General features: G+C 37.4%; 1 protein-coding gene across 1 annotated transcript in view; it reads right to left on the reverse strand.

The window, feature by feature from the left end:
• Positions 1–13,098, reverse strand: part of LOC131062606 (protein Ycf2) — a 198,422-nt gene that overhangs the window by 122,551 nt on the left and 62,773 nt on the right. Inside the window, exon 2 of the mRNA XM_057996302.2 lies at positions 1,856–2,403. Within this exon, the coding sequence (XP_057852285.2) occupies positions 1,856–2,403 (548 nt within the window). The remainder of the gene's footprint in view (positions 1–1,855; positions 2,404–13,098) is intronic.

A 13,098-nucleotide genomic window follows, 5' to 3' on the forward strand; every position in this document is an offset into this window, starting at 1 on the left:
CATTCATGTAATTAAATAATTGTGCTCCATCATAAGGGGAATCATAAGGGGCATTGGTTTTATTAGTTGGCACTTTTACCACATGTCAGTGTCTTAAAAATCAATTTTTTAGTTGTCATAAGATGCCCATCAATTAGTATAACATCGAAGCCCTATTTTTTGTGGATGTTATGACGAATTCTATGACAATTGTAAAGGCTAAAAGTGGAGTGAATCACTTTGGACGCGAGAATCAATTATTTTGGCACGTGTAAGATGATACTTACATTTGTTATCTCTTATATTTGGGGGATTCTTATGACAACTTATAAGGTGTATGTCATGTAAGAGGTTATGTTTGGCATGTAGAGGTTGTATGGATTTTTACCATGGTTTTTCGAAACCTTGTTTTAACCCATGGTAATGTTTTATGGTGGTATTTTGAGCCCCCAAGGATCTATATGTTGAGGGGTTGAGTTGGAAACAACATAAGTTTTTTTTGTAGGTACACAGATGTTACTAAATTGAAGCAAGATTGAGGATATGTTTTTGTATTGTAATCTCTTTGACGAGTAATATAGATTTGCCCTTTTTTCTTGGTGGAGTTTTTCTTAAAAGGGTTTCTCCGTGTAATTGAAGTGTTATGTGTTCAGTTGTCTATTGTGTTATCTTGTTGTTGTTATAGCTGATTTATTTCCATTAAATAAACATTGTTAGATCTGATTTACAGTTTGATTTCAAGCTTCTATTATTGCTATTCACCTCTTCTTTTCTAGCAAGGAGCATTATTTTTTGTTTATTACCTTTTTTTGATATTTTGTACTTGAAACCCAAAAGTGCACATTTGTTAGTGTATTGTCCCTTTTTCACTTAAAGTTCACTTAAAATTGGACACTCAATGGAGAGGAGTGCTCCAATACATCGAGATATTCCTTTTCATTACCTTAGTCAAATTTGTGTTTTTCCACTCATCAAGCTCCTTTTCTTCATCCCCTTTGTTAAGTTAGAGAGTGTCTATTGTTGGTTGTGCCAAGACACTGATTAAAGCCTAAAAATATGTCATTGAAAAACATGGAAAACAAGGATTGGATGGCTTGCAAAACAAGGAATGACAAGTATTTGACTCAAATAATGAGACTGAAAAAAAAAATTGTATGCGTACAAGAAGTCAATGACAAATCATTTAAGAGGAATAAACAGTGGATGATGAGCATCAATAACGCCACTCACCAACTTCAGCAACACTTTGATGCTGAAAATGTAGTCCATGATCAGACCAGGGACTCTTTGAGTTCAAATAAGTCAAAAAGAAGCCTACTTGTGGGGTGGAAGCACTTGAGAAACAGACTTATGCGAGCCAAGGAGATCAAGAAGCTTTGCAGAACTCTGTTTGCAGCTGATTTCACACTAAGTTGCTTCTGCAGCTGCAAACTGTTGCTAAAGTCATCAGAGAAAACTCTCACTTCAGCTGCCCCCATGGTTACTCACAGGCCACGCCGGCTAGTCTAGAGAGGAAGGTAGATGTAGGCATTTATTTTATATATAAAACAAAAAAACATAGTTTTTCCATTTACTTTCTTGGCAGATTAAATTATTAAATTTAATTGGCATGTTATGTTTATACCCAAGTATATGTGTGTGTCAAGAAAAGGGACTCAAGAATTACTGTTAGAAGAACATAAATACAGAAACATGAAAGGTCATATCAATGACTCATTATGGGTCACAAATATAGCTCCTATACCATGGGAACAACAATTACATTAGAGAGGAAAACTCTTAGAAAACCAGCGTTAACATTCAAATCACTTTGTGCATTCAGCTAGTAATGCAAAATCCATCACTTACAACATAGAAAGGGTGAAAAGTAACCTACCTTTCTATACAGAGGCTGTTTACTTTCCTCTGTTAATGATTGTCTTTGTTCCACAAGTTCCTTGATCTCCTCTTCCAAATCTCTAGACTGTTTTCCGAAGCTCAATTCCATCTGTGCAAGTTTTTGCTTAATTTCTTTATCTATAGAATGAATCTTTTCACTAAATATTTCCTCTTTATTTTCCTCATCAGAGAGATCTTCGTCCTCCTTATCAGCAGCAGCATTTTCATCAGTCTTTTCACTTTCCTTATCCTCTTCATCCCTTTCCTCATCCTCTTCATCCTGTTCCACATCATCTCTAGGACCCATATCCTCTTGTTCAATAACTCCCCAGTTAGCAGGGTTTTCCGGATCAAATTTCTCTTTCCATTCCAGCTGCTTAAGAGCTCGCTGAGTTTTCATCAGAAGCATGAATCGTTCTTTTCCAGTGGCTTTCTTAAGCCGTTGCATTAACCAACCAACAACCTTATATTCATACGATACCGCAAAGTTCTTTGCTTCAAACTGATCTATCTCATCCATCAATTTATATACTTCATCCAAACTACCTGCCAATAAATTCATAAGAATAAGAAATCCTGGAAAGAAAACCTGTACAAGATCTACAATAAAGTTCCCTTGTGTTATCTCAAACTCAGCAAATGTCTTTTCGAAATGAGGAATTTTTAGATTTTAGAACTCTAACAAATAAAAATAAAATAAAATTGTCAAGCATCAAATACACATAAGATTCTAAGAAAAACATTCTATATTATTTATTTATAAAACAAAATTGCAAAACAGATCACATCAAACTCCAAAATTTGTAATTCCAAAAAAAAAAAGGAATCCTCCAACGCGACTTCGCATTCGAGTCTTCCAAAATATTTTAAAACCAAACCAATGATCCCAAAGGACTAACATTTAAAATCTCTATGCAACCGTGCATTTGCAAGTGTTTCTAAAGAAAAGGGAAAATCATCAGAATACACACTATTGAAACCAAAGCATATATTTGTCAAGAAGAAGTGTAATAAAACACCCTGTCAAATTTTGATAAAATATTAGTAACAATTACAAGTAAATATACATCCAAATATTGTCAAAATAAATAATTCAACAAATAATGATAAGGAAGTGATAAATTTGCACTCGTATACTAGTAATAGTTTGTGATCTTGACCCCTCTTCAAGGGATAAGACGGAATTCAATTGGCACAGACCATGGCAGGAGAAATAAGACAATCAAGGAGAAGAAAAGGAGAAATGGAGTCCTCCTCCAGAGGCCTCAGTGATCAAGAGGAAATCAGAATTTGGCTGGTAGAGGTTTTGTTATTAGAGACTCTACTGGTAAATTTCTTTATAGTGGATCACTGTTCTTTGGTTTTGAATCTAAAAATGAAGCAGAATGGGAAGCTTTGCTCGCAAGCTCGTGGCAGCTACTTCCCAGAATATTAGGAATCTGCTAATTGAGGGCAATCCTTTGGTAGTCATTAATTTTGTGCATAAAGGATCTATTCCTAATTGGAAGCTTAATCAGTTTGCTGAAGAAGTGTCAGGATTAAAAGGAAAATTTGCTGAATGCAGTTTTGAACATTGCATATACCACTTGAAGGCAGCAACTGATTATTTGGCTTAACTCAGGTATTGATAAGAGCCTATAACTGTAGTATATAGTCATCTACAATTCTTGGAATGATTTGAATTGGCACCTTAGCTATCAGCCACCATGAGTCTTATGCTGATCATCTCAGTATGCTTTTTAGCCATTAGATAATATAGTTCAAACTTTTTTTTGTCCTTATGTTGTAATGCCTTGGTTAAGAGTATGGGGTGGTTGCATTGACTTGTTATAAGTATTTATTTTATGAATCGGTCAATAAGATTGTACTGCTCAAAATTAAGCTATCCTAGAAGCTGTAGTGGATTGGCAAGTATTTTGACCATTCAGGAGCGAGGAGGTATACAGCAAAGCATGGGAAATTATGTTATTAAGTGGCCTCATGTGGCAAATTGGTATGTCTTACAAGGTTGGCATATTGTGTTACTATTGTATTACAAGTTGCGGAGTTATACAGTGAAGCAGAGGAAATTATGTTATTAAGCAGCCTCATGTGGCAACTTGTTATGTCTTGCAGGGCTGGCTTGATGTGTTACAAGATGAGTATTTTGTTAAGCTTATCACATGCAGACTAGTTCTGAGTTTGTATAGGTGGTGGCATTGCAATATTGCTAGCTGATATGGCAAGTAGGAAAAGTTCAGGCAAGATGAAGAATAGAAAGCCTCTTATCTCTGGGTTGGACAAGAGGATTATGCATATTTTTGCTTGTGATTCAAGTTACCATAGGGTTTGTTAAAAGGGTGCAGGAAGAGAAGAGTTCGGTGCAAGGAAATCAACGTAAGGCAGCAATAAGAGGGAGTCTCATTACCGATTTGGCATTGTTTGTTCTTGTTGCAGAGATTAGGCTATGTTTGCTTATGCTATTTATTCTGTCACAATATGGTGATATGGTTGTGGCATTGTCTGAGGAGGACCTGGATTTGCAAAAAAAATAACGTCATTAGCTGTATGAAAGGGGCAGAATCAGTGAATTCTCTAGTGCCAAGGGATTGATGTGAAGGTAAGCTGGACGAAATGCAGAGAGAACTTGGTGTGTGTGTGTGTTGCAATGATTTTGGAGTCTTGGCTAGGTTAAGTGTCAGTCATAGGCAGGTATATGGGGACGTGGTTAGTAACTAAGCAGTTCCTGCATTTGATGGAGGATTGTTACATTGTGCTTTCCAATGCAAGGATCTTTGCTTTAGCATCTGTTTTCCTTCCTTTGCATGAGAAGAACACAGAAGATTAGTTACAAGTGATGCATCTGGAGCAGTGGGATGGATGGAGTATATGGTAATAAGTGATGGAGCAGCTTAAGGAAAAGAATGTTAGGTACAGTGTTTCAAGTTTATAACTTTCTACTTAGTAAGAGGAGACTTGGTTCGCATCTTTTAGCTTTGATAAATGACTGTTTGGAAGCTGTAGTTTAAGTACGTTAGGTGGTATGGGAAATTTTAGTGTTGCATCTTGTTAGTTTTATGAGACTTTATTGTCAGACTGATATATAAACTTTCTTTGTTTTTAGAGGTGGGGCCCCAATGGAACCCCAATTAATTGATCTAAAAGAAATCGGTTGTGATCTTGAAACCCATGTTAGAACACACTAATTTGACAAAGAATAAGAACAGTTAACCACCGAAATCTATATGCAAGCTATATGACAAAAATTTGACTAAAGATGAACGAGACACTAACAGCCATATAATGGATAAAAACCATTATTGGCTCTTGGTAGCAACTTGATGCAACAAATAACTCTTAACCATAATTTCTAAAACAAAACCTAAAATGCATCTCTTTAGAATCAGATTCCTGGTAATCTCCAATTATTCAACATTATAGGATTCCCTTAGGTAACATTATCTTTCCCATACAAAAACATTTTAAAAAGGTAACTGACACTGTTGAGATATCCACTTAAACTAGTAGAAAGTTATGGCTTAATTGAGAGGATGTTATACTAAATTTGCCTGCAATTAATTACAAAAAAATATTGCCATGCAGACAGGGAAAACCACATGCCATGCCCCTTTCTGCCAAAAATACAAATGCAAAAACTAGAAGAATGGTGGAAAGACCAGATTTGGAATGTTTTCATCTTTCATAAATTTCACCACTTTTGTCTTATACTTTCCTAAACAATGGACTGGAAGTTGGTTAAAGAAATCAAGTTGCATCAAAAATTATACCATTTGAAAAAAAAGACTTCACAATAGTTCAAGAACTTCTTTAGAACGCAAGAAAGACAGTTTTGTTGATATGAAAGTAACTTGTCTACTTCAACAAGGAGGCACCCACTTCTAGTTAGGAAGGAATTGAAACACAACAGAAGCCATCAAGAAAAACATTCAGATAGCAAAGAGAAATAAAGGAGCTAGCTAGCCAACAAACTGATTGCTTTAGAGTCTTTATTAGCATGGATATAATATATGTACAAGAATAAGAATGTGTACTGGCCAGATAAGGCCAACCCTACATGCAAAATGCCTGAACACTTTTCTTGGTTTCTAACAAAAATCCTCCCGTAAATGGGGTTATGTATAAGAGAAAGCTAACTACAAAATAGAAATATTTACAAGAAAGTGATTGTCATTAGTTCCAGTTTGGAAGGAAAATATTCCTCTAAAGCAGTCTAGGGGAACCACTTTGTTTGAGTCCGTATAGAATATTTGCAAGAAACCAACCATGTAGTGGCCTGCTTCTTTCTATTTATGTTAGTCAAAACATTGATAAAGGTATTCTCAAACAATGATTGTTGAAAATCTGTAGTAGTGGTCTCAAGATTAGAGATGGAACCCTCACTAGAGTGGAATGGCTCATACAACTTTAGCAGGCTCACATCGACAACATTGTGGATGCCAAATAAAGCTAGATGATATAAGCACAAAATGTTTAAAACTTTAATGCAACTGCTTGAAGAATACTGTTAGGACATCAGCTTATCATATTCTTTGTTTTAATAAGCCATTATGTAGAATCTATTAAGAACCCAATATTAAACATGTTATAGAAAAGAATGGACAATGTCATATACACCAATGGTAGATGGATATTTATAATATCCAAGCTGTATACTCCTTGAATTCATGGTCTATCCAGCTTATATTCTAATATATGAACTTATGATACAATCACCAACCCTTGAAAGAATCGACTCATTTTTTATCACGACAGTGTACCATAATTCTAATATTCTAATCTATAGCCTTTTGACAGAATCACCAAATTTGGAAAGAACTGATCCATATTTGATCACGACAATAATCCATCCAGCTTATATTATAATAAATAACCTTTTGAGACAATCACCAACTCTGGAAAGAATCAAGTCACATTTGATCATGACAATGCATCATAATTCTAATATTCTAATTTATAACATTTTGATACAATCACCAACTTTGGAAAGAACTGATCCATATTTGATCACAACAATACCAGCTTATATTCTAGTATATAACCTTCTGATACAATGACCAGCTCTTGAAAGAATTGATCCATATTAGTTTAACTGTTTGAAGAATAATGGTTGGACTTCAGCTTGTTCTTTGTTGTAATGGACCATTATGTAAAATCCATGAATGATCCAATATTAAACATGTTATAGAAATAGTGAATAATGCCATCTACACCAACGGTAGATAGATATTTAGAATATCCATGGGGTATAATACTTAAAGTATATCCAGCTTATCTTCAAATATATAACCTTGTTATACAATCACCAACTCTGGAAAGAATTGATCCATATTTGATCACAAAAATGTACCATAATTCAGTTGGTTGAGATAATAAGATTTCCTTGAAAGTTTGTATGATCAGCGAAGTGCTTCAATACATGTTCCCACTCACTATAAGGCACAGAATTGGAAAATTTGAAACTGCCAAGGTGGATCAAAGGCACAACAGGTTCAAGAGAGGACTAAGGATGAACCAGATATCCTGCATCCCACAACAGGGAAAGCAAGTTATATGTACAAATTCAGCACATCTCAAATTTCCCACAATTGTATGTGTTTGTCACATTTTCTTTACACATTCATCGTATGCCGCATTAAGCAACAGAAAGACAACAATAAATTTCAACCACTTAGAACATAAGCTCAAACATTTCCTCTTCCATCCATTCATATAGGTAAAAGTTGGAGACCATTACAGCATTAAAGATCATTATGGTGTTGTAAAATGGCTCAGTACAGTATTGAAGCATGCTGTCAAAGTTTTAAACAAGTTTCCTGAGCAAGGCAAGCTTGAAGACCATTGTAGAAGTGCTAAAGAAGGTCCATAGTGTCCACAAAAGCCCAACTTGAGTATTTGGCTTGTAAATCTTGCATGGTGATGGCGGAGATGAGGAGGCACAGCCCCACTCTCCTGAAGTTTTCCCAAATTAGATTTCTCCAAAGCATATTTGTGTGTTAGTTCTCTTTTTTCATATTTGTTTCAATGTTTTACTTGTTTAATTGAATTAAGTGCAACTACTTCATACATTCAAGTACTTAAGAAAGCATACATGCAATCTGTGTAGTTGATTGCTAGAATCGTTCTTGATTACTATGAGTTAGTAGAAGTGAAATTTAATTACCCACAAGTCAAATAATCAGCATACCTTGTTGCTACTCCTTTGAATTTGTAGATCAGAAGTCGCACATTAGCAATAGCATAAAAGGAGTGTGAAATCTGATTTATTACATTGTGGGCACATATGTGTCCGTCTACATCTTGCAAATTGAATGAAAGATGTAGATAGAAACCCATAGCTGTGACAAATATCAATTTTCCATTTTATGTACATTAATTTCAGTGGCATATTACAAAGTGTCAGCACATAAGTAAATTTAAAAGTTGATTAGAGATCATGAAAGAGAGATTTGATGATCATAAAGTGCATCGAATTTGACCTCACTTTGCTCAAGAAATTCTTGAACTTTAAGTCTGAAGCATGGCCATGTTCTTCACAAAAGAAGAAACTTTGTCCTTTTGACGGTGGGACATATATAGAGATGAAAAGGCAACCTGAATTTCATGGGGTGTCAAAGGTTGTAAGCTATAAAAACATGTGTAACAATATTCCAATAAGATATGAGTAACCTAATGATGAGTCCCAGAAATGTGTACAGTTGTACATCTCTTTCCCATCCTTGAAAATGCCTTTTATCTGAGAAAACCCACTTAACCAACTCATTTCCATCTATTTTATATGATTATAACCCTAAAGTAATTTTTATTTTATATTACTATTATTGTAGATAAATTGATTGTCTTTTAAGTAGAAGAAGCTAGAATGAATTGATAATCTAAAAAATGATTTGTTCAAGATGTTTTGAATAATTTTTTTTGTGCTTCTAACGATTTTGGACATGGAAGGTTAGTTAAAGCAATTGCTCTGTTGTGCAATGTGTTTTCTTGGATGCACAAGTTAATGTGCATGACAATACCCTTGATGCGGAAGTTGAAACCTCTGCTTTGTAAGACAAAACTGTCATACAATTGCTGCATGTAAGGTGGCTGCTAAGTGGTCCAAGCACAACTTGCTGTGCAAGATAGCTATTTTTATTAACCAACATGGTGCACACACTATCTCTATCAGCTACATTCCAATATAGGTGTGCTATGCTACAAGGTATCTGTACTTGTTAAATAACAATCCAAAGGGTTTTGTAGAGTTTGTTTGCTAGCTACCTGTTGACGTGTATTTTGTACACTGCCTAACACAGAATAAAATACCCAAGGGTACCTTATCCTCTCTTGAATAAGGTACCCTTGGGTATTTTATTCTGTGTTAGGCAGTGTACAAAATACACGTCAACAGAATTGGCACTAGAAGGAGGGCTTGAACCTCCGTTAAGGAAAAGTACTATCCAGAAAATTTACCAAAAAAAAAAAGAATACAATTCAAGCATGATCATGAATCACGATGGTGTTGCCACATGAAGGATTGAATCAAGTAGTGCAACCTAATTTGGAGATAGGCAACATTCAAGAAGATATTATTTCCGGATTGAATCACCTAGCGTGGAACGTAAGGAGAAGTGAAGCTGAGTATAACAGAGTGAGAACCATCTTGGAACAAGAAGAAGATAGGGCTGAAGAACACCGAAGAGTCGCCGCTAGAGAGCTTCGCAACCAAAGGAACCTACAGTAATCTCCGCAAGACAAAACTTCACGCTGGATCGCATTGGTTCTTTCTCGCCCGAGAAACATCAAAGGATATTGAGGTCGACACCAGGCGTCAAAAATCTGAGTGAGCTTCAGTTTACTTCAAGGTCGAAGCGAGTCAAGAGAGAAGATACTCCCAAAGAATTTGAACTAAGATTAGAGGAATCTCCTGAGTCATCACAAGCTCCGTCTCTTCAAGAACAGGTACAAGCAGCAATTCAAGCAAGTATCCAGGCGATTTCTCAACCGACAAGCCAAGCCAGTTCATCAAGTCTCTTGTCAAGCTTTCAAACTCCGCAAAGCACGATGGCACACCATGCTCCTCCTCCTCCTCCTCCTGCTCATGCACTTAATGGCGCTACTTGGCTAATCAACAATCCATCACCATTGGAATTTGCAGTCTATCATGATATGCCCAAAAATCCAGAGCACTTTTGTTCCAAATTCAATGTCAGTGATTTCAATCGTACGGCAGAGGATCATATCAAGATGTTCGAGGATCATCTTCGTAACAGACAAATCGAATATGGAGATGTAGCATGTAGGCTTTTTCCTTACTCATTGGGAGAAGAGGCATACTTCTGGTTCATTCATTTGCCTATAGGGTCAATTAGGACCTAGGATGCAATGAAGGATGCATTTATTGCTAAATTTGGTATACCAACCACGCTGGCCGAGCTGTATAGACAATTTGTTGAAATCCGAAGGAGAGAACATGAGCCAATCACCTCTTTCAACAATAGGTTCCACCGCGCATACACGATGTTGCGACATCCTTACCTCATTGCTGACCCAAGGGAAATCTATTATGGAGCCCTAGATCATCTTACCGCCATGTTCGTAAGGACACATCCTATACCAAATGATCTGAATGCAGCATATGCAAAAGCTATTGAAGTCAGCAAGCACATGGGACAGAATATTACTAGGCCACTACTACATATGGGACCTGTCACAGCACCAAATCAAATGCAAGCAGTTAGTATGGCACTAGCCAACTAGACCCCAGTTATGAATCCCATTCCACAAGCAACATATCCTAGTGTACAGCCGGCAAACCAATTGGTGCCTCATCCCGGGGTTCCACTTTCACAAGCTCCACCAGCACAACCTATGTACCTGCAAAACGCAACAAACTCATCAAGAACACAGGAAGAGAAGGATGAAATGAAAGAGTTGATTGAACAAGTCAAGAAGCTGTCAACCGAAGTAACTCATCTAAGGAACCAGAATAATCAACTCCAAAGCATGCAGAGGGTCAACCACGGCCAACATACGAATAATCAAAATTTCCAAGGAAATAATAACCAAGGTTTCAGAAACAATTATCAGGGAAACAACAGCCAAGGCTTTCAGAGGAGACCATGGAATACTGCTCCTAATAATGGAAACATAGTGACGCCGCTGGATAACCCATCAAGTTCCCAGAATCAAGAAAATCCTCCTACCAGTAAAGTTTTTCTAGCAGAAGCAGCCTTGTCTAGTTGGTGTAGACTCCACAATACAAACCAGCATTCCGAGTTGCAGTGTCCTGAATTCAAAATTGCAGCTGACATATTCCAGCAAGAAATGCGTAGCAATGATCCGCCCGAAAATCCGCCCACAACTGGATACGAAATGGTCCCAACTACGCGGTATGATCAAGCCATGATTGTGGAAAGCTACAGATATTCACAAGAAGAAGATAATCAGACTCAAAAATGGGAGATTCCCACTAGAATCTGCTAATGGACCGATGGTACCTCCGGGTTCCCAGTTCCCACCTGCATCCGCAAATGGACCCGTTGAAGACTCAGAGTATTATTTTCCACCTTTGAACAACAGTGTCCTAGTTGAAGGAATAAAGGAGGTATTCCACCAGTCCTCAGGAGGTGTGAATCAGAGGGTATATCATAGAAATCAGAGAAATCAGGAACCCCTAACTACATCAATTCCTCCAGACAATTTCTCTACTCCTCCAGATCCACAGGCCAGCAATAACCCAGAGTATCCTCAGCATACGCGAGAATATAGGCAAAGGAACATTACACCTCCCATAGGCGACGAAATGAAAAGATTGGCTACGTCGGTGTTGGAAAAACTCAAGAAGGTCAAAGTCAGCCTACCACTCTATGAGCTACTCAAGGTCTCAGAAATCAAAGATGCTGTGATTAATAGCTTAAGTGAGTCAAGCACACTAAGGTCGAACATTCAGAACTCAACCAACAAAGCTCAAGCTACCATCAATATGACCCAAGAGGAAGTTGATAACAAAGAGCAGTCTGAACAAGACGAATGCATGGTCCAGACCATAACCTTCCCGGCCAAAAAAGAAGATATGTTGGAAGGCAAAGTATTACTCAAAAGGGGCAAGACTAAGAAAACTCAACTTGCCAGCAAAGAAAGTCTCACCACCAATCAGAATCTTCTAGGAAAGGAGGTTGCCGTTAAGAAAGATGTAGTAAAGAAAGGGAAATCTCCGAACAAGACCGATCACTCAAAAGGGGAGGACCTAGCAAAGAATGACAATCCGAAGGTCAACGAAGTAGAACATCAAGAACACAGTAGGGATTCCTCAGTCCTTTCCCAAGGAAAAGATGAACCCGCCCCGTTCCTGCTATCAGTCAGAATTTTTGGGAAATTACTACATAATTGCCTTTATGATTCAGGAGCTTCCAGTAATGTGATGCCCTTAGCTGTCTGTCAGAGATTGGGAATAACTCCTGCTCCGACCAAAAGAAAAGTCACTCAGCTAGATAAGACAGAAGTTCCAGTCATGGGGGAATTGAACAATATCCATATGCAATTAGCTGCGGACCCAAGGGTTCAAAATTTCATAGACATATCAGTCGTGGATATTCCTGATTCATATGGAATGCTTCTGAGTAGAGATTGGTCACGAAAATTGAATGGGTATGTGTCAACTGACTTTGCACATATGTGGTTCCCATGGAGAGGAGTCCCAAATCAAATCAAAATCGACAGTACTCCAAGATTGAGACTTATGATAACCGAGTACGGGGAAGACAATGAAGTCCTGTTCTTAGAATCGAATCTAGGGACATATAAGCCTAAAGTGGGCGAGGTCCTGATGATACAAAACCTGCAAGACAAAGATGGTCAGCAAGAAGTGATGGAATCTACAGAAATTGTTGTGGAGAGTGACTAGGGATCCGACCAAGAAGACGACGGAATGTTTGAAAATTTCAGAAAATTCGTACATAGAAACGTACAACAAAGTATGCAACTGGGTAACTTGACATCCGTCCGAGATTTACTCCTTCCTAACTGGTGTAGGATACATAATGCCGTCCATTCAGAGCTATCCTGTGCTTTGTGCCAGACTGCATTAGAGCAAGTATACAAAAGAGTCCCACATATATTGATTATGGAAGAAATGGAACATTCAGAAGATGAAAGCTCCTTGGAAGACGAGATTCTATCCGACACATCAACCGAAAGCCAAGAGGACCAAGGAACCGAAGGCCAAGAGAACGTAATATGGACACTAAGGTTCGATGGATCTAA

The sequence above is a fragment of the Cryptomeria japonica genome, chromosome 6, assembly GCF_030272615.1.
Source record: "Cryptomeria japonica chromosome 6, Sugi_1.0, whole genome shotgun sequence".
NCBI lineage: Eukaryota > Viridiplantae > Streptophyta > Pinopsida > Cupressales > Cupressaceae > Cryptomeria > Cryptomeria japonica.